The sequence below is a fragment of the Dreissena polymorpha genome, chromosome 1 (assembly GCF_020536995.1).
Source record: "Dreissena polymorpha isolate Duluth1 chromosome 1, UMN_Dpol_1.0, whole genome shotgun sequence".
NCBI classification, from domain to species: domain Eukaryota; kingdom Metazoa; phylum Mollusca; class Bivalvia; order Myida; family Dreissenidae; genus Dreissena; species Dreissena polymorpha.
The window spans coordinates 203,350,101-203,373,554 of NC_068355.1; the positions used below are offsets into that span (position 1 = coordinate 203,350,101).

The following is a 23,454-nucleotide window of genomic DNA, read 5'->3' on the forward strand; positions in this document are numbered from 1 at the left end:
TTTTTCAAAATAACAAGATAAAGGCCTAATGGGTCAATATTTGTTGATTAAAAAAATAAATCCCAACTCGGTTCATTTAGTCAATAAAAATTCCCAAATTTGTCATTGTATGAATTTAGAATAACACAATTTGACTAGACTCCTTTTCCCACAATGGCTAGACAAATCCCTGTACATAATACACATGTTATCAGGATGGATTCACCATGATTCTTACCTGTCAAATCACCTGATCTATCTTGGTAGAGTCTGCAGATCAGTTTGCCACTCAATGTGTATTTGTACAAATCTTTACCAGAGGTGACAAAAAGGTCTCCATTTTGATGGGCAATACCTCTACATTCATGTTGTAACTGAAACTTCCTGCCAGAAACAAGCTTTCCCTGGTTGACAGTGATAAACTGGACCTCATGTATCTTGCTATCATAGTCATTCACAGCCACAGCAACCTCATTCGGTGTGATCAAACATATGGCCCGTGGATAAGCATTCACATCCCAGTGACTCACCACCTGGTACTGCTGGCTCAGAAGCTTGACTCTCTTATTATCGAAGTCTGCAACCAGGACCTGTCCATCTGGAAGAACACATATGCCTGAGATATCACATGTAACTGAATCACATGGTATTCTCACATTGTGCACAGACTTCTGCTGGACATTAAACGCCTTGCCTGACTTTCCTAGCACAGTCAATGCTTGCTGTATTATATGCTTACATTTTATGCTGGCTATAAGACAGAGCTCCTTATTATCTCCAATTTTCTGAACAAGTTCATGGAATTGTGACAAGTCATTGTGAAGAGTGGTGCATTTATGAATAGAACTTGTAACTGACTCTTTAATACTTAAAACTTCATCTTTCATCTCGTTAAGTTCCTTCGTAGTAATATTATCAAATTCATTCACGATAGAGAGAACACTCCTACACATCTCTTCTTTTAAATATTGCTCATTTCCGCCTGATGTACCCACAGAATTATTATCACATTCATCTATATAAGTATTTAAATTGCCAAGCATTTGCTCTATCATAACTGCACTATGTTCCTTGTATGTTCTCTGCAATGACTGAATGCTGGCCTTCTGACTGATTTGCAGGGTTTTAATTTCCCCCAGGACAGTTTCCAGCTCCACTGACAGCCCCTCTAGGCCTGTGGGCTGCGAGTTGGTCAGCTCCGAAATCTGGGTCACTTTACTGCACTGGCTGAAATAAACAATTAATACATGTACATACTAAGGAATAGTAAGTGATATTATGTAATGCTTCAAACAAGTATAAAGTGTCAAATAAAAACATACATGGACAATAAATTAACGCTTCTTGGGCTTAACCCTTAAAGCGCTGGAGCTGAATTTTAAAGGCCTTTGCAAACAGTTTGGATCCAGATGAGACGCCACAGAACGTGGCGTCTCATCAGGATCCAAACTGTTTGCTATTCTGATAGTATTCTTTGAAAAAAATGAAGAAAATGCTTATTTTACAAATTCAGCAGACGACATTTTAGCAGACGACAAATTTCCCAGCATTCAAAGGGTTAATATGGAGGTATATAGATTTGCACTTTTCCATCCATCTGCGTGACTTTTCTGGCTTATATAACTCAACATGTATTCCTGCAACTTTAAAGTACAGTAACCAGGCATGTGAGCTAATGCACACCTCTATATGTTGTTTCTGTTGTTTTCATCATAATTGTAGTAATGTCTCATATTTATACATAAATGACATTTTAAAATATGTGCAGTGTAAAATAAACAGTATTGCTTGCTACAAGAGGACTATCACTTTACATAAATATTTATCATTGTGTAATTTTACCCACATGCATAGTTTGATATGTCTTTTTCAACATACCCAGAGTTATGGCCCTGTTTAGCAAAGAAATCACATTTAAAATTGTGTTGTGAGTAACTCAAAGAGTACAGCTGATAGAGGGATGAACTAATCTTAAAGTATAACCCACCATGTGAAATTATGCACCTTGATATTTTTTTAAAGTTTTTTTTTTACATAAGAAGAGTTATATGACAATCCCTTTAACCAAACAATAATATTTTTTCAATTGTGAGAAGCGTTACTCAAATAGAGGGATACTTCTACAGTAACATAGTAATTGTCAGGTTAACGTGTGCAACTCCATATGTTTGTTCATAATTTAAAGACATTTGTGCAGTTGTGGGACAAATTGGATTGTAGAGGTATCCATGTACTAAGAATACATTTCTAGTAGTTTATATTGTTCTCAGTTTTAGTATCATTGTACACCTTGACCACACTATCCATAATAACACATGCAAGAAAAGATCATTAATGCTCTACCATCCCACAAAAAACAAGCATGACGTATATTTAATGTCTATTCCCAAACTCAGTATGTACAGTCTAGCCTGTGATGAGCGACATATGACATGCAACCTGGTCTACTATCTCCCAATATTTGTTGCTATTTAACCTCTTGTGATTATTTTGCTTTTGTTGTTGTCATGTGATCTATTTGTGGAAAAGTAAAGACGCCATTGTTAAATGTTTGAATGGTCAGGTTAGCGTGTGCAACTCCATATGTTTGTTCAAAATGTTCCTAATTATTCTTGAGTTATCATCAGGAAACCATTTTACTGTTTCAAGTCACTGTGACCTTGACCTTTGACCTAGTTACCTGAAAATCAATAGGGGTGATCTGCCAGTGATGATCAATGTACTTATGAAGTTTCATGATCCTAGGCGTAAGCATTCTTGAGTTATCATCCGAATACCATTTTTCTAAGTTGAGTCACCGTGACATATTAATTGTCAGGTAAACTTGTGCAACTCCATATGTTTCTTCATAATTTTTTGACATTAATGCAGTTGTCTTAAATGGGTTAAAATTCAATGATTAAATGCATTTAATAATGGCAGTACTGTAATATAACTTTTATCATAATTGAAAATCTGCTTATAATATTATTATGGGTATAACAGGAACTAAAACTGACTACTAAATCTTTATAATTTCATGTTATAATCTTCTGTGACCTTTGACCTATTGACCTTAAAACGGATTGACCTCTTAATTTTTCTCAATGTAAACATAAAACATGTTGCCTGGCTGTAGGTCAAAGCATTCCTTAGATATATTGTAGAACACAATTGGTCTACGGACCAACGGACTAAAGAACAGATGCAAAGCAAAATGACCCTGCTTCTTACAAAAGGGTCCTCTATTTCTAAATATAGTCCGAGTATTATCATTCTAGCCTGTGATAAGCGTCTTATCAAATGCAACCCAGCGATTTTTCGTCTTCTTTATAAAGTATCTATAAAAGGTAAACTTTCCCAATTGAAGAAAAACTACGAAATTCCAAATTGCTGTCTGAAAATTTCCAAAAAGAAAGGCAAATTCATTCTTTTTTTTTTTCAAGAAGTGCATTTTCTGCAAGTTAACAAACAAGTACAAGAGGGCCATGATGGCCCTGTATTGCTCTACTGCTGAAAAAGGCTGAAAAATATTCTTGGCGTGTGCAAATACTTAAATATAGGCCCTATTTAAGCAAATGTTCACTTTTGTGACCCCCTGGGCTAGGTCAAATTTAACCCCAGGGGCATAATTTGAGCAAACTTTGTAGAGGACAACTGTATCTCACTACATACGAAATGTGGTAGCCCTAGATCCTAGAGTTAAGGACAAGAATATTTTGAAAGTTTTCACAAAATAAGCAAGATATAAGCGTACACTACGCGCCCCGCGATTTTTGCCTAAATCACCGACCACCGCTTTAGGGCCGACATGGCAAATCGCAGTGACGCCGCAAATTGCGGTGAATCCACTGTGTGATTGATTCAAGGTGATTTCACGGCGACCATCTGGCGATAAAGATCAGCTGTAGAATCATTGCGAAAACACCGCAAATCGCCTTGATTCGCGGTGACAACTAGATTTAAATTTCAACTTATTAACTAATGTCATCACTATTGACGATCACATTAGATCGCGAAAATGTATTCCAATATGAAAGTAAACACCGTACTTGCTGAATGTCAAATCCTGATTTACAAACAATATCTTTATTTGTTGAAATAACAATTGTACAGTACGGCTCACGCAAAACCAACAAAGTTTGCAGCTACAGATTCTTTTGTTCTCAATGTTTCTCCGCAGCCACAACGAGTATTCACTCCGAAAGAAACAGGTACAGATAATAACCTGATATTTTTACTTCTACGCGATTGTTTTAACATTTCGTCAGCTTCTCTGCATACTTCATACAATTAGCATCGGATGTTATCTGTCAATGATTGTGTAGGTCTGTAACCATACCAAAGAAATTTACATAGTTTAATATCGGAAACGAAACTTGCTTTAACCGTCAAAATAAACGATATCTATTTGCTTAAGAGTTGCTAAAATACACAGACGACACAAATATAAATAATGTCGACCATTTAAATAAAATCAGGGCCCTCACACTACTTTGGGGGAAGGGGTCCGCAGCCCTTAGGAGGGGGAATTTTCGCGGCGTTTCCCTTTTTGGGGGATTTTTTTACTTACTCTCTCATTATTTCATTTGTACATGTTTGCACTATATTCATTGCATTTTTCATAATTTAGTATGTTTGAAAAGATTAAATTGAAATAGAATTGAGATTTAATAATCATGAGACACATCTTTCTATTAAAAAAAAAAAAATAAAAAAATAAAAATTTAAGGGGAATTTTTCCCCAAAAAAGGGGAAAAAAGTATCCTTTTCAGGTGGGGGACTGCCGCCGAAATTCGGCGGCAGATTTGATAGATTGAGGGCCCTGAAAATCAAATGTTAGTTTATTTGTAAAAGGAATACTTTCACTTCGTCCCGATTTTCAGAAAATGACTTAAATGAGCATCTAAATTTAAATTAACACATTGCTTCAGGTGATGTACGCGTCTCCAATCGCCATTGGGCTGCTAGATCTATTTAATAAAATAGTAGCGTGTAAAATTCATTTGATGGAACAATAGTAAACGTTTGTCTTTACTATTTCTCGAGTTGAACAGCATATACTTTTGAAAATGGAAGCTGTGATCATTCGGAATTGTCGTTATTTTAAATGTTTCAAACATAGTTTGTTACACTTAAAATTAGGCGGTGAATCGTTTGATTTGGTGGCATTCTGTTTCATTTCGGACCCCATGCAATTTTTCAGATCATAATCTCTGTGCTTTATTACTCGAACTTGTTAGTTTCTGACCACGTGTGCTACTGAATTTAACCATCGGACTGTGTATTATAGTCCATGCAAGTTGCTTGGACCCGTTTGATGATCCTTAAATGTTAGATAAGCATGTGCACTGTTGATTAAGTTGGTTAGTACAAAAGTTCTACTGAAAACCGCCGACTGCATCTTTGTTTTGTTATCCAATCAAGCCCCAAACATCCAATATCCTGTGTATTACCAGAAACAAACTTAAGATAAGCACGCGTCCTCTGTCAAAACAATGATTGTATAGTGGTTAACATTTTGAAGTAGCTCACACAGTTAATTCCCATATATGCTCTCAGAAAAAGACTTAAATTGCTTTAAACATTTAAAATAACGATATTTTTTTTCATAAGAATTGCTAATATATATATATAAAAATTTGACAAATTTAATAAACAGATATTGGTTTATTTTCACAAAATAAACTCGCTTTCTCGATTCCAGAAAATGATGTGTACATGTTGCATAAAATCTAAATATAAATTAAGTTGTTTATTGGTCGTTGAAGAAGATTATGAACTGTACATGACATTTAAGTGTGTAGTCAGTATACAGTACAAAAATTGTTTCAATAATGAAGGAACTGAAACAGCGTAACGGTTACAATACAGCTTGTATGACATTCTTTAGGACTCTTATCGTCAATATTAACCAGAATTCGCTTTTAAAATGGAAATAGGGCATATGCGGGATTATCGAGCAATGGATAAAGATGGAAGAAGCTGCATGTATGTGATTGAGACAGTTGAAACATATGTATCGGGGAATTGAGAGACTCGGGGGAAAATACAACGATTACATTACAATCAGTTATGAGTTCTCAATGGCTTCAAACTGTTAATTGCATAATCAACAAGAGGGCCTAAAAGGCCCAAGGTATCCCCCGCAACATATGCTTTGTTTGAGGATGGGTGCAAATTGGACGGATGAACATAATGATAGATGGACGGACGGAGGACAATTACACAAAACTAAGACAAAGGAAGGTTCTTAAGCCTTCACAATTTATTTAGGTGAATAAATAAGTCGTGCGTCCGCCAAAACACTTCCAAGATATGGCTCCGGACACAAAAGTGCCGGACGGACGGACAACGCCAAAACAATATCCCTCCGCCTCTGGCGCGGGAATATATTCATACCAAGTTTCAAAGAAATCCGCCAAAGCGCTTCCAAGATATGGCTCCCGACACAAAAATGCCCATAGTAAAAAGCATTTTTTCAAGATACAAAGGGCCATAAGTCTGTTTTTAACAGATGGTGTACAATGCCATTTGGCGTGCATCATCCTCTTATGCATATCTATACTCATACCAAGTTTAAATGAAATCAGCAAAAACACTTCCAAGATATGGCTCCGGACACAAAAGTGCCTATAGTAAAAAGCATTTTTTCAAGATACAAAGGGCTATAAGTCTGTTTTTAACAGATGGTGTACAATGCCATTTGGCATGCATCATCCTCTTATGCATATATATACTCATACCAAGTTTCAATGAAATCCGCCAAAGAACTTCCAAGATATGGCTCCGGACACTAAAAAGCATTTTTTCAAGATACAAAGGGCCATAAGTCTGTTTTTAACAGATGGTTTACAATGCCATTTGGCGTGCATCATCCTCTTATGCATATATATACTCATACCAAGTTTAAATGAAATCCACCAAAGAACTTCCAAGATATGGCTCCGGACACAAAAGTGCCGGCCGCGAGACGGACGGACGGCCGGCCGGACGGAGAACGCCAAAACAATATCTCTCCGCCTCTGGCGGGGGATAAAAAACGCAATTATCACTCCTCCGGTTGCGGTATCATACAGCTAGGTGCGAACACTGTTTTTTTTATACACAGCATTTAAAAAGAAAAAAATAACCTGTCAGGGACATGGGTGTGAAATACATGTTGACATTTTCAAAAGGCTACTCTCTTATATCTGCCAACAATGCTAATAATTCCATATTGCTATAATCTCTGTGAAGATTAGACATGTACATGTAACGCCGGAAAATCGTTCTTGAGTTATCATCTGGAAACCATTTTACTATATTGGGTCACCGTGACCTTGACCTTTGACCTAGTAACCTCAAAATCGATAGGGGTCATCTGCGAGTCATGATCAAAGTACTTATGAAGTTTCATGATCCTAGGCCTAAGCGTTCTTGAGTTATCATACGGAAACCATCTGGTGGACGGTCACATACGGACCGACATGTGGACCGACATGTGCAAAACAATATACCCCCTCTTCTCTGAAGGGGGGCATAACAATATATAGGGCTCTTAAACCAGGCAATCACTTTTTCTAGGTTATCGAAGTAATCTAGGTAATCATAAGTAGTTTCTTGATAGCTTTAATTTTTTATTGCAGCTGGATAGAGATTTCTTCAATATTGGCAATAAAACACTAGACAAAAATTCTAGTACCGTAAAACGTTGTGTATAACGCGCATTTATGTATAACGCGCATCTACTTTTTTAAGGTAAAAAAACGTGAAAAAAAGTTTTTGAAGCAAAAAAAATCGGGGGGAAAATTTCGTACCGCAGGCTAACTGAAAATCGTTATATTTAGATTGCCGATCTTACGTGTTCTTTTATTGCTTCCATTATTAATTATTTTAAAGACGATAACGATACAACTAGTTTGTGTTTTTTTTAAATCATATTATGCGTAAAAATTAATGTTTGGATTTAAATGAATTATGTTATGCATGAAATGCACACTTTCCACGAGGATACCATCAAGGTTTTCATCATATGTCTCCGAAGTAACTGTCCACGATTTGATTGTGGAGTACACATAACGGATGGATTAGTTATAACTAAGAAACTGACATTATTGATTGGTATTGTCACGTGGTTATTCATGCATGACTAATTCACAACCGCATGTTTTATTTACAATGCCGATATCATGCGTTCTTTTCGAGTGTCTATAATTGACAGGAGACTTAAACGACTCAAACTTCTCAACACCATTACGACATTACCGGCGATAAACAAACAATGGAGGTGTGTGAAGCCGTTTGCTGGTTCGCATGTTTTGATAATAGCCCAGCTACACAAAACTTGACAGGTGACGCAAATTGCTCGATAATCACATCCCCAATCTTGACAAGAAGTATGAAAACGTGTAAACAAACACAACATCAATTTTATTAACACATTTGAAAAGCAAGAAAAATATTCATAAATATATCGGGAAAGACCTTGCCGACATACTATTGTAAATCGACAAGTGCCCCCAAATAAATTGTGTAACTCTAGTACAGTAGGGTATAATATTGTGGGAAAACAATAACATTTAAATAAAAATGGCTTCCTTGTTTTTCATTCTCTCCTTCAAATTTATTTGATTTCAATGCTCTGTACGTACCTGAAAAAGATAGAAAATATATATGTTAACGTTATAATGTTTGTCCATCTTATTCAGATCGTAAATATAACACTATTATTAACATAGTTACAGTTAAAACACCGGAAAACAGAATGATGCAAATTACCGCAACTGGGTAACTGACAGGGAAAAAATGTCTTCGCATGGCTGAAGTTGTGCATAACGCGCATCAAGTTTTTAAAATGAAATTTTAGGGTAAAAAAGTGCGCCTTATACACAACTTTTTACGGTACACATATTAGAGGTAGTCTTGTCTAAAAGGCTTGTGAAAATTGCTCATGCAGTGTGACTGGTCTGACAGTGATTATAGAGCTCATAATTTGTGTTGAATGCACTTTGTTTTACAAGTTAGAACAATACAATCATAAATCAAACATGAGCTCTACTTTGGACAAAGAATCCAGTGTATAATATAAATCTATTCTATAATAGCTCCAAGCTTAAAGACCTGCCATACATGTACCTGAGCATTTAATATATACTAAAATTTAGTTCTGTACTGTTTGAATTGAGACCCACCTTCCAACTTCTTGTTTTTCTGATGCATGGTTTTTAAGGACACAGGTTATAAATGCCATCACAGGAAATATTTAACTCCCATGAATAAGAAGTTCAGGAAATTTCTTAATTATACAGTATTTCTGCGAATACAAATAACAACTCCAGAAAAGACACAATTTCAAATTAATTTCATAAGTCATTTCTAAAAATTTGAAAGAAAGTGTTGTCGAAAAATTGAATTGTATTTGATACTTTTCACAAAAAATTCAGCAAATAAAAGTGTTTGTTAAAATACGATATATATAAAATTGACAACTTGACAATACTTAATTCTCATTTAAATTGTGACATAGAATACTGATATTTAAACACGTATGTGCCAAATTATTCTTGAAATACCTGTGATTATTGAAGGCACACTTTGTGCAGCACAGCTGACTGTGGTCATCACATAACATTTCAATTCTGTCCTCCCTGTGCACTTCACACTTTAATATAAGTTCCTCCACCTGCTTCGAAACGGCCATTGTTTCATGTCATTCCTTCCATACGCTGAATGTTTTTTAAACCACTTATCATGCAACTGAATACATTTCCCACAATAAAATTTCAAACAATTGTTTTGCAGCAAAAATCTGCATCCGATTGCTCTTTGCATGACAAACAAATAAAATCGTTTACTCCATCGGATCCTATGGCAAGAGAAGACATAGAAAAGGCTGCCATTTTTATAATAGACTTGTAGCAAACAAAACGTAACAATTTGTTTATAGGCAAATTCTTAATTTAACAGTATCTCTGTGAATATGAATGAATAGTCCAGATAATACATAATGTAATTGTTTGTGTATTAAAACAGTCAAGAAATCACGAATTATGTCTTGATTAGAAACCAAGATTAACCTTAACTTTTTTAACTGAGTACAAACCATCTTAAATGTCAAGGGATATTCAATGGTCTGATAGTAGTAAACAGTGTAACTTTAATGGGACTATTGGGTCACTGGAGTATTGAATATACAGTGAAACCTAGCTATAACGGCCACATGTGCACGCCGTGTATTTCGGAGTAAACAAATCGTGGAAAAAACAGTGGATTATAATAAAAAAGATAAAATTCCATCAATAATTATTATGGATTCGATTATCAGTACATATTTAAACAAAATAAAAATACTTGGAAATAAAGCAAGAACGTGCCAAATAATCGAAATAAAAGATCAATATGTCCATTAATGTTAAAACATGTAAAATTTTAGTTAACTAACGTATTTGAGGAAAAAATTCAAATGTTTTAAGAGTCGGATGCCAAATTATCATGGACACTTGTTTAACCCATCATCTCAAAGACAACGGCACTTCGATTCCAGATTACTCAACACTTTTTACCAGATACAACAAACTCTATTTAATGAATCAGAAATGCATAATTCGCTGTGAAAACTGTTATAGTAAGCAGGCAATAAATAAAAATGTGTGTACTGACGTAAATTAAAAATGAATTACCAAAACATGTTCTTATCCTTTTGGAATATGATTTCGTATAAATGTGATAGACACACGTGAAACTACTTCGATATGCCTAATACCATAAAATTTCCCGTTTTCGAGTCACCAAACAGCTGGATCTTCGCATAGTACACACGCTTAAACAATTTCAAATTACATTTAAAATGTAACTCATCAGACATATCGAAGGTGTTAATTTAAAATTGTTTAACCTTGTGTACTATGTAATTTTAAATAACATTCTTTGTAGTGATACAGCTGATCTAAAGCATGTATAATTATGTCCTAATAAAAGTACGAACGCCGCTTTGAAATTTTATAAAAAAAAATTGACCTTGAAGGATGACCTTGACCTTTAACTTGCACCACTCAAAATGTGCAGCTTCATGATAACGCCGCTTTAACAAAAATGTTGACCTTTGACCTTGAAGGATGACCTTGACCTTAAAGGAGGACCTTGACCTTGAACTTTCACTACTAAAAATGTGTAGCTTCATGATAACGCCGCTTTGATTTTTTTTTTTACCTTTGACCTTGACGGATGACCTTGACCTTGAAGAATGACGTTGACCTTGAACTTCCACCACTCAAAATGTGCAGCTTCATGAGAACGCCGCTTTGACATTAAAAAAAATAATTTAACCTTGAAGGATGACCTTGACCTTGAACTTCCACTACTAAAAATGTGCAGCTTCATGAGATACACATGCATGCCAAATATCAAGTTGCTATCTTCAATATTAAAAAAGTTTTGGCCAATGTTAAAGTTTTCGGACGGACAGACGCCATATATTTGACATTTGACCTTGAAGGATGACCTTCACCTTAACCTTTCACCACTCAAAATGTTCAGCTCCATGAGATACACATGCATGCCAAATATCAAGATGCTATCTTCAATATTGAAAAAGTTATGGCCAATGTTATAGTTTTCCGAGGGACAGACACCATAAAGTTGACATTTGACCTTGAAGGATGAACTTGACCTTTCACCACTCAAAATATGCAGCTCAATGAGATACACATGCATGCCAAATATCAAGTTGCTATCTTCAAAAGTGAAAAAGTTATGGCCAATGTCAAAGTTTTTTTCGGACGGACGGACAGACTGACATACTGACAGACAGTTCAACTGCTATATGCCCCCCTACCGGGGGCATTAAAATTATTTTTTTGGGGGTGGGGGTAGGGGGTATAGTATGAGGGTGTGGTGGTCATTTATTAGATATTCTTTAATAATAAAAAAATAATAATGGGGGGGGATTGAGGGGGGATTCGGGGGGGGGGGGCATGGTTTGGGTGGAGTCTATTGTGGTATGTCAGGTAAGAGTTGTTTTGTCAAAGTATCAACCGAATTGAATCATTAATAAAGAAGTTATGGCAATTTTAGTAAAATTTAATCATTTGACCTTGAGAGTCAAGGTCATTCAAAGGTCAAGGTAAAATTTAACTTGCCAGGTACAGTACCCTCATGATAGCATGAAGGTATTTGAAATTTAAAAGCAATAGCCTTGATACTTTACAAGTAAAGTGGATCTAAACACAAAATGTAATCATATATTCAAAGTTACTAAGTCAAAAAAGGGCCATAATTCCGTAAAAATGACAACCAGAGTTATGCAACTTGTCCTTTAATGTCCCCTTATGATAGTTTGCGAGTGTTCCAAGTATGAAAGCAATACACTGTATCTATGATACTTTAGGGGTAAAGTGGACCAAAACACAAAACTTAACCAAATTTTCAAGTATAAAGGGCCCATAATTCCGTCAAAATGCCAGTCAGAGTTACATAACTTTGCCTGCACAGTCCCCTTACGATAGTTAGTAAGTGTTGCAAGTATGAAAGCAATAGCTTTGATACTGTAGGAATAAAGTGAACCTTAACACAAAACTTAACCAAATTTTCATTTTTCTAAGTAAAACAAGGGCACATAATTGTGTCAAAATGCCAGTCAGAGTTACATAACTTTGCCTGCACAGTCCCCTTATGATAGTTAGTAAGTGTTGCAAGTATGAAAGCAATAGCTTTGATACTTAAGAAATAAAATGGACTTAACACAAAACTTAACCAAAATTTTCAATTTTCTAAGTATAAAAAGGGCACAGAATTCTGTCAAAATGCAAGCCAGAGTTATCTAACTTTGCCTGCCCAGTCCCCTCATGATAGTAAGTAAGTATACCAAGTTTGAATGCAATAGCATTGATACTTTATGAGTAAAGTGGACCTAAACGCAAAACTTAACCGGACGCTGACGCCGATGCAGCACCGACATCAAGGTGATGACAATGGCTCTTTTTTTTTTTTTTTTAAATAGATGAGCTAAAAAATAGCAATTATGGTACAGATTTTATCACAGGATAGTGGTGTCAAAGTTGTGCATACCGGTCGTCGTTATCAATTTAAACACAAAACATTCTGCATACGAACTTGGATATACGTGACATTATTATATAAGCAGAAATAAGCATTTCAATCCTATTTAAAATTTGCACTTACAATATTAATTATATAAATTAATAGGAATAAGATTTTTGTAAACAAACAACGCCATTGGTTATATTTCACATGTGTATGTAATTACGTTATGCATAGATTCACAATGTGTCGCGCTTGACAATGGAAATTGATTCGTACTTCAAAATGTTTGGTAAGAATAGCCATAATATACATAAATGCATTTCATGTAGAAGATAAAACTTGGTTATTAGAGTGCCCAATTTGTTGAAAGTCTCTGTCATCCAAAGTGCCCTATATTGGGAATCAAAGTATCCACAACTTCATGAATACCACCTATTAAAACATGCTCTATCTTCGTTTATATTTCATTGAATACTACCAAAATTTCAGTATTTGAAGCACAGTGATTACTCTACATGATTACTCAAACAATTTCTTGAAATATTTCCGAGTAGTTTTATTTTGTAAAAATGTTTACTGTTCATCCAGTTCATGCTGTTTTCCGACCGAATTTTCTATTTTTGGGAGAAAAATCTACCATTCTTCCATGATTTTTTTCTTTCCAATATAAAAAGGGTACACCATTTATAAACTCGACCATGCGCCTTGTCTAAAAAAACTAATCTTTATGATATAACTTAAAAAAACATGAGGAACTTACCTCTCTCGCGTGGCTTTTGTTGTTATCTGGTATCGAAGTGCCATCTATTATCAAAGTATCTGCTTACCCATGCAGCGTGATGTGGGACTTTTGAAAAGTGGTTGTTACAGGAAGGTAGTCTTAATGCTGAGTTTTCATGATGGACCGATACTTCACATGTTTTATATTCAATGAACTTTAAATATATTTGCCAAAATGTAGACACACATTGCAGGTGTATGCCAATATTTCTGTACCACAACACTTGGCCAACTGTAAATTACAAATAGTTGGTTTAAGATTAGTAAAATCTGCACAGGTGGCATGCACAATGTAGTTTCTTATTTAGCCTTTTCCTTGCACAAAATAGCGAATTTGTGTATGTTATTGTTTTGTATCCCAAATGCACGCATGTAATGTGCTTGCATGTTGAAAAACATCGAAAGAATGGCAAGAAAGAATGAGCCACCACCGCTGTGTTATCCTGTACCACAGGACCCTGGCACTGTCATCCCCTACGCCACCCATTGAAGCGAACCTGTCAACTATTGAGTGTTACAAATTAAAACTAAAAATGGCGCTGCACAGGCCGATGCGTATCCTGACGCCGCATATTTGACCCAGGGGCGCCCCAGGTTTGGTAATGGGGCCATGCATTGTTGAGATTGACCGTATTGCCATAATAGAAGTTCAGTATCAATTAGAAGTGAATCTGTGTAGAAATGAAGAAGTTAAGTAAAAGGCAATTTTAGGTGGGTGTGGCCTATGTGGGCGGGGTGCCCCAGGGTTGGTAATGGGGCTATTCATAGTTGAGATTGACCGTATTGTCATAAGAATAGTTCAGTATCAATTAGAAGTGAATCGGTGTAGAAATGAATAAATTATAGCAAAAGTCAATTTTGGGTTGGTGTGGCCTATTTGGGCGGGGCGCCCCAGGGTTGGTAGTGGGACCACGCATAGTTGAGATTGACCGTTTTGTCATAAGAGAAGTTCAGTACCAATTAGAGGTAAATCGGTGTAGAAATGAAGAAGTTATAGTAAAAGGCATTTTTGGGTGGGTGTGGCCTATGTGGGTGGGGCGCCTAAGGGTTGGTACTGGGGCCATGTATAGTTGAGATTGAGCGTATTGTCATGCATAGTTGAGATTGACTGTATTGTCATTAGAGAGTTTCAGTATAAATTTGAAGTGAATCGGTGTAGAAATGGAGAAATTATAGTAAAAGGCAATTTTGGGTGGGTGTGGTCTATGTGGGCGGGGCGCCCCAGGGTTGGTAATGGGGCCATGCATAGTTGAGATGGACCGTATTGTCATAAGAGAGGTTCAGTATCAATTTGAAGCAAATCGGTGCAGAAATGAAGAAGTTAATGTAAAATAACATAAAAAAATGAGTGAAAATCTCTGACCTGGCCCCGCCCCAATCAACATCACTTTTGACCCAGGGGTCAGATCAAAATTCCAAATAGTGCAGGGTCGCACATATGCTTATAGCTACCATGTGTGTAAGTTTCAAGGTACTAGTGCTTATAATGTTGGAGGAGATAGTGGTTGCTAAGGACGGACAGACAGACGGACGGACAGACGGACGGACGGCGGAGATAACCACAATATCCCCACGCTTTTCAAAAAGCATGGGGATAAAAATACACATACATTGAACATTAATTTAATAAACCAATTATGATACAAACTTGCCTTTTATCAAAAGCCAAGTTTACAAACATGTCATACCTGTGCATGTATTATGGAATCACTTGCACTAGGTTGTTGGCAAGTAGGAGAATGACGTCCACAGTCTAACTCTAATCAAATCTTAACTTGATCAATGCCCCATATACAAGCGTATTTTTGACAAATTGGTTTTCTCATTTCATCTAAGGAAGGTACTTATTTTATTTACAATAACTGCTTATATACTTTAATATTAAGAGTATAGTATCACTTATGTGATTGAAAAGTATAACAAGAGTAAAGCATAATGGGTGCCCAATCGGCTGCAGGTGCAGTTTTAAATAAATGAAAGCTTGTCAGAATTTTTTAGTGGTCACAGTGACCTTAAGCTTTGACCTTGTGACTCAAAAATGGGTTTGGCATGTAGAACTCATCAAGGTGCAGCTACATATGAAGTCTCAATGTTGTAGGTTGAAGGACTTTGATTTTAGAGTCAATGTTCTAAACCTTGACAAAATATCAAGGTTTTAGCACGACGCAGGCAGCGGGCAATATTAGCTGGCTATGACAATACCTCGGGTTTTCTCTGAAAACAGCCGAGCTAAAAATCAGCATATACCAGTCAATGCTTCATTACAGAGATAGTTCCAACGATTTTCCACCAATATGTGGCAGAGGTAAAGGAAAATGAGAGCCGGGCTCCGTCGCTTCAAAGACCAAACGAACATATTATATAAATTTATTTGACTCATTTTTGTGTGTATATTGATTGTTCAACATGAGTCAATATTTTTCCTATGTATATAATATTATTATAAGTATGCAATTATGTATTGTTTATTTATAATCTAATTATGTATTTTTCACCAAATTGTCATTGTTGAAATTAAATTGTGTTCATGTTTGTAAACAAAAGTAAAATTTTGCATTACATTAAAGTGTACAATTTAATTATCTTGTAATTATTTAAAATATACTTGTATATTTATATTTTATTTTTATTGCATATCTGCTTTTCAAAACTTTTGACATAATGCCATTTAATCAACTTTGTAAAGGCAAAAGATGCACCTTTAACGCACATGCGTGCTTTTATAAGTGCGTTTTGACTACCTTTCAAGTGCGTTAAATGTGGGCTTTTATGTGGGTTAGCACTGCGCTATAAGCGAGTTAAATATGTGCTTTAAAAAAAAACTGACTAACAAAAAACCCCACAAATTCAACTCTCTTAAGCGCAATTATAACTTGCCAAAAAGCGCACATTTCACCAACATGTATGCTTTATGTGGGTTTAAACTGCGCTTTAAGTGTGTTTAATGTGCACTGTTTAGGAGTTCTGTCTTATCTAAAGCTCGCATTTAACGCACATGAATGCCAGCAAAAAACGCACTTATACAAATTCACACATAAACTCACTTAAAAGCGCAGTTGTTACCCACATAAAAGCGCCCCTTATGACATAGTCATATTTGACGAAGTTTCTTGTTGGTTTTGGTAAAAACTCACTTGGTAAGAAAAAGCGCACATAAAACACATTTCCAATACAGCCACGTAACACACACGCAAAATGTACGTTAAACGCATGTTTTACACACTTTTTCGAGAAGGGATATACATAGAGATTTATTGAATATTGGAAAAACTTAACTTCAGAGACATTATGCGTAGATGAATTCTGGTTAACCTTAAGGTTGTCTAACGTTCAAAGCATGTGACTAATTTCCTAAGACCTTGAATTCTGCCATTGACCTTTCACCAAGGGATATGAGAGCTGTATCAGAATTATCGTTTGATCACTAGGAAATAATAACCACATGTAAAATTAAAATCATCAAGAATTCAAAAGTTGCATGCTAAAACATGATCCAAACTGGTGGACTCAAAGAAAACTAGTGACCTGGAAATCAATAGGGGTCATCTGCCAGTCATGATCAATGTACCTATGAAGTTTCATGATCCTAGCCATAAGGGTTCTTGAGTTATCATCCGGAAACCATTTTACTATTTCGGGTCACTGTGACCTTGACCTTTGACCTAGTGACCTCAAAATCAATAGGGGTCATCTGCGAGTCATGATCAATCTACCCATGAAGTTTCATGATCCTAGGCGTATGCGTTCTTGAGTTATCATCCGGAAACCATTTTACTATTTCGGGTCACCGTGACCTTGACCTTTGACCTAGTGACCTCAAAATCAATAGGGGTCATCTGCAAGTCATGATCAATATACCTATGAAGTTGCATGATCCTAGGCCCAAGCGTTATTGAGTTATCGTCTGACAACCACCTGGTGGACGGACCGACCGACATCATGAGCAAAGCAATATACCCCTATCTTCGAAGGGGGGCATAAAAATGGGGGGGTGGGGGGGGGGGGGTAGGGAGGGGTGGGGGTAATAATGTGGGGTGTGGTTATTTATTGGATGTTTAAAAAAAATTGGGGGGGGATGGGGGGGTAGGGGGGGAGTGAGAGGGGGGTATAAGTTGGGGTGTGGTAATTTATTAGATGTTAAAAAAAATAATTGGGGGGTGGGGTTGGGGGGTGGAGGGGTTCGGGGGTAGGGGGGTGAGAGGGGGTAATAATGTGGGGTGGGGTAATTTATTAGATGTTGAAAAAAAAAATGGGGAGTGGGGGTAGGGGGAGTGAGGGGGTAATAATGTGGGGTGGGGTAATTTATTTGATGTTTAAAAAAATTGGGGGGGGGGGTGGGGGTGGGGGGGTGGGGGTGGAGAGGGGGTAATAATGTGGGGTGTGGTTATTTATTAGATGTTGAAAAAAAATGTTGGGGGGTGGGGTGGTGGGGGGTGGGGGGTTGGGGGAAGGGGGGAGTGAGAGGGGGGTATTATGTGGGGTGTGTTAATTTATTAGATGTTTAAAAAAATTGGGGGAGGATGGGGGTGGGGGGGGGTAGGGGTGTGGGGGGGTTAGAGGGGGGTATAATGTGGGGTGTGGTCATTTATAAGATGTTTAAAAAATGGGCGGGTGGGGGGGGTGTGGGGTAGGAGGGTGAGAGGGGGGTAATAATGTGGGGTGTGGTAATTTATTGGATGTTTAAAAAAAGTTTTTTCTGGGGGGGTGGGGGGTTAGGGGGGGTGGGGGGCGTAGGGGGGTGAGAGGGGGTATAATGTGGGGTGTGGTAATTTATTAGATGTTTAAAAAAATTGGGGGAGGATGGGGGTGGGGGGGTAGGGGTGTGGGGGGGTTAGAGGGGGGGTATAATGTGGGGTGTGGTCATTTATAAGATGTTTAAAAAATGGGCGGGTGGGGGGGGGGGGTGCGGGGTGGTAGGAGGGTGAGAGGGGGTAATAATGTAGGGTGTGGTAATTTATTGGATGTTTAAAAAAAAGTTTTTTCTGGGGGGGTGGGGGGTTAGGGGGGGGTGGGGGGAGTAGGGGGGTGAGAGGGGGGTATAATGTGGGGTGGGGTTATTTACTAGATGTTTAAAAAAAATTGGGGGGTGGAGGGTAGGGGGTTGAGAGGGGGTAATAATGTGGGGTGTGGTAAGTTATTAGATGTTTTACAAAAAAAAATTGGTGGGGGGAGGGTGGTTGGGGGGTCGGGGTGGGGGGGTGGGGGGTAGGGGGGTGAGAGGGGGCAATAATGTGGGATGTGGTAATTTATTAGATGTTTAAAAAAATAATTGGGGGGTGGGGATGGGGGGAGTAAGGGGGTGGGGTGAGAGGGGGGTAATAATGTGGGGTGGGGTAATTTATTAGATGTTTAAAAAAAATTGGGGGGTGGGGGTTGGGGGGTGGTAGGGGGGAGTGACAGGGGGGTATAATGTGGGGTGTAGTAATTGATCAGATGTTTAAACAAATGGAGGGGGTGGGGGTAAGGGGGAGTGAGAGAGGGCTATAATGTGGTGTGGGGTTATTTATAAGTTGTTTAAAAAAATAGGGGGGTGGGGGGGTAGTGGGGGGGTAGGGGGTAGGGTTTGGGGGGGGTAGGGGGTCGGGGGTGAGAGGAGTGTTTAATGTGGGGTGTGGTAATTTATTAGATGATTTAAAAAAAAAAATGGGGGGGGGCGATATCCTCTATTCATTAAACATGAAATTTTAACTTATTGCATTTGTTTCCCCTGTATATAAGAAAGATATAATAGTGTATTACCTCCTCTGTCCTGCTTATATTTATATTAATCAACAAAATTAAACATTAACACAATATTTGATATACAAAAAAAATCATATTCTGATAATATTTTTACTGATGCACTTTATTTTACTCAAAGGATGATGTTTCATTGGACTGATAATTATAGATTTAGGATTACAGACCAGTTGCTTCAGTTATATTGTTCAGAGTTCGCCCTGTTGGCCGCGTATGCATTCTTGAGTTATCATCCAAAAACCATTTTACTATTTCAGGTCACCGTGACCTCGACCTTTGACCTAGTGACCACAAAATCAAAAGGGGTCATCTGCAAGTCATGATCAATGTACCTATAAAGTTTCATGATCCTAGGCCCAAGCGTTCTTGAGTTATCATCTGACAACCACCTGGTGGACGGACCGACAGACCGACCGACATGAGCAAAGCAGTATACCCCCTCTTCTTCGAAGGGGGGCATATATATCTCAAACAGCAAACTAAATTATTGGTGAAATACCTTTTGTTTAGGTTGGTACAATTCAAGCAACACAGCTTTCAAAGGTCACACCAGAATTTTCTTTTTAAAATGGAAATAATTTTTCATTGCATGGTATAATATCATAGTGCACCGTGTGACAAATAATAAGTATGTTTATATGAAGGGAGGTACATTTTAATGAAAATGTTATATCTGTGTGCATGTATATTTTTATATCAATATAGAACCAATTATGATTAATAGATCCTTAAATAAAGTACTGCTAAGAGCTAAACAAATGAATGTGTGTGTATAAAGAGACAGATTGTCTGGTCAATGCAATGGATGGTACACTAGCTTCGAAAGTTGGTGACGCAAGTTTAATCCCCATTGCGGCATGCACATTAGGTTTGTGATCATCATAGCTGACAGATTGTTATAATTTCCTCCGGGTACTCTTGCTTCCAGAAAAGCACAAGACTACAACCAAATTGACTATCTTGTAGTAAAAATATATACCACCAGCCGGAAATTTCAGTACTCTACACAGTAATTTCTGTGAATGGGCTCCAACTTTTTATTTTTAGACAAGATTTTATGCACAAATGATTATGAGCAACTTTAATTCCAACTTCAATTCCACTATTATAACCTTTCTTACAAAGTGTTTGTGTCCAAAATGACAGTTTGAAAACAAGGATTTTCCAATACAATGATACAAGCAAAAGATGTTAAAAATAACATGTTGATCTCTTAATACATAAAATTTTCTGTCTATTCCCAAATAATCCAGAATAATCAAGATTTCTCATTTCAAAAGCCAAATTTTGCCAATATTGAGATACAATGTGCTTGAGAATTTATGAACACAATCACCCGCTTTTACTGGAAGTACATCTGTAAGGCTCAGGTACACGCATGAATCATTTATTTCAAAATTTTGAAAATCAAATCTATTGGTATCTTAATTATTTATAACTAAAGGAATATAAATGTGTCCCATACCTGTGGATTTTTACAACACAATCAGAGCAGCACAGCTGAGTGTGGTCTTGGCAAAACTGTGTCAGTATTTTATCCTCATGTGCTTCACACATCCTGAGAAAATCCTCCACCTCCTTTGGAACTGGCCATTTCTTAATATCTCCCCTTCCAACAGTAGTATGCTCTGTAGAAAGCCGATTATGAAGGTGACCACATCTTTTACAGTAAAACATATGACATGCCTCACAGTAAATATCTGCAGATTCCTCGAGATTCAGCTCTTGACAAGACGTGCACCGAAAGTCTTCAACCATACGCAAACGTTTTGGAACCGAAGACAATGAAACTGTTGCCATTGTATTTTTTGTGCATAAATTAAAATCTTTTTATTTAAATAGTTAAAGTATGTTTCTGGAAAAAGGTCCATGAAACACAAACATATAGTAAGATTGAAAAGTTAATCAGCCCAAGAATTTAACACTGAAATAAATTCAAACACAAATCAAATTCAAGCCCAATATCATTCAAGCTTTACCGTCACTAAACAAAGTAACTATGCACAATACCACGTAAGCAGCCAAATCTCAACTGCTTGATTTTGCGGTAGTAAAATGTTAACCTGCATTAACTAGTAGGCTGGGTTTATATGCCAGTGATTTCCTGCTGACATAAGAGTGTTTATAAATAGAAACACGTGTTTGAGCAGACAGCCATTTGGTATAGCATTGCATCTGTATTTACATGTTAACTTGATTTGAGTGATTCGCTAGCTATTGGCTGAGAGAATTTCATAACCTTTCAAGTGGGCGGTGCTTAGCATTTACAGGGAAATTTGAATTTCAAGCAGTCAACAAAAAACTTTTTCTGTAATTCAATACCTATATAACTTTCAACCACAAAATTACACATACATATTGTTTGTATACTTAAGTATATGTATGCCAGATTTCATTGGAAAATATTAAATACAAACTTAAATATTATGATAATAATCGTTTTTGTTTTCTGCTGTTTACACACCATTATACAACTGAAAAGTAGACATTTTGTGAGTTTGTGGCCCTTTTATACTGCTTCTCCGGTACAGTAAACCAAATTGTTACATATCCTTATAAAGAAGGTAGTTTTAACCCTTGTGTAAAAGCAAAGGGGAAATATCTCACTGCTTGAAGTTAAACAGTGAATAGTTCAAGAGTCAGTGTTGCCCAAATACTTGGGGCAAAATGCAATTTATGAAGATTATACAGTGGCTTTATTCATAATTGTGAAAATAATAATTTTTTATTTATAAAATCAAAATTCTAACTATATGCAATCCAATCGTCTTATTGATTAATTTGGAAATAATTTCTATAGCAATAAACATTTTATTTTGTTTAAAAAATTTCATTTCAACACATGTTTGACCTGTGTAACAATGAAATTCAAAATGTGTCTCACTGATTTAGATTTAATGAACAAAAGGGCCCCAATAAATAAAAGGTATTATACCGTATAATGGCTTTTCGCTTGAGTATTCAAGCTCATTTTTCAGTTGGCATTGTAAACAAAAGTAATATAAAAGTTTCTTGTTGAATCACATTAAACTGAGAGATGAGTAAATGACACAAAGCACACATGTTCTACAGCATGTAGCTCTGCAAATAAAATAGCGAAATAAATGAAAATATTAAATTGAGAGAAACGTTCGGGACACACAGTACACATGTGCAGCGTGACACACCAATTGACTGACCAATCGGCACATCCCCTGTAGACCAATGCACCCACTTTGTTTGCAGGGCTATTATACAAATGACAAATGGCAATAGTTCTCAAAAACTAATTCATAGCAAAGACTTGTTTTACTATCAACCTTAACATAAAAGTCCTCCACCAGTGAATGCTTGGGTTATAAAATAAGCCAAACAGAATGGAGTTAATCACACCAAAATATGGGGACTAGTCAAAGCCGAAATGTCTTAATTCCTTTACAATAATCCACATAGTTAGGTCGTTCAGCTATGAAAGAGAAATCCATAAAGTAATTGAAGGTGCCTTTACACATGTATTGGAGTTCGTCATTTATGCTTTATATTGATAAATGTAAACATTGGATCTAAAAAAGATGTGTTTGTGAAACACCATGTCCCCGTATATGACGTTTGACCTTGAAGGATGACCTTGACCTTGACCCTTCACCACTCAAAATGTGCAGCTCCATGAGATACACATGCATGTCAAATATAAAATTGCTAGCTTCAATATTGCAGAAGTGACATTACATGAGCAATTTTGACCCATACATTTGACCTTGAAGGATGGCCTTGACCTTTCACCACTTAAAATGTGCAGTTCCGTGAGATACACATGCATGCCAAATATCGAGTTGCTATCTTAAAATATTGCAAAAGTACTCATAAATGCGCGATTTTGACCGCATATATTTGACCTGTGACCTTGAAGGATGACCTTGACCTTTCACCACTCAAAATGTGCAGCTCCATGAGATACACATGCATGCCAAATAT

At 36.8% G+C, this 23,454-nt stretch overlaps 1 protein-coding gene across 6 annotated transcripts in view; it reads right to left on the reverse strand.

Annotated features, from left to right (window-relative positions):
- The window catches only part of LOC127864681 (uncharacterized), a 79,759-nt gene that overhangs the window by 21,925 nt on the left and 34,380 nt on the right, over positions 1-23,454 (reverse strand). For 4 of the 6 annotated variants that reach the window (XM_052404555.1, XM_052404554.1, XM_052404553.1 and 1 more), the window contains exons 1-2: positions 20,966-21,537; positions 218-1,206 (exon numbers count right to left, since the gene is read on the reverse strand). In XM_052404555.1, the coding sequence (XP_052260515.1) occupies positions 218-1,206; positions 20,966-21,300 (1,324 nt within the window). In that variant the 5' untranslated portion in view covers positions 21,301-21,537. Of the gene's footprint in view, positions 1-217; positions 1,207-20,965; positions 21,538-23,454 lie in introns of those variants that run through there. The other 2 variants (XM_052404556.1, XM_052404557.1) reach the window with 2 other exon arrangements.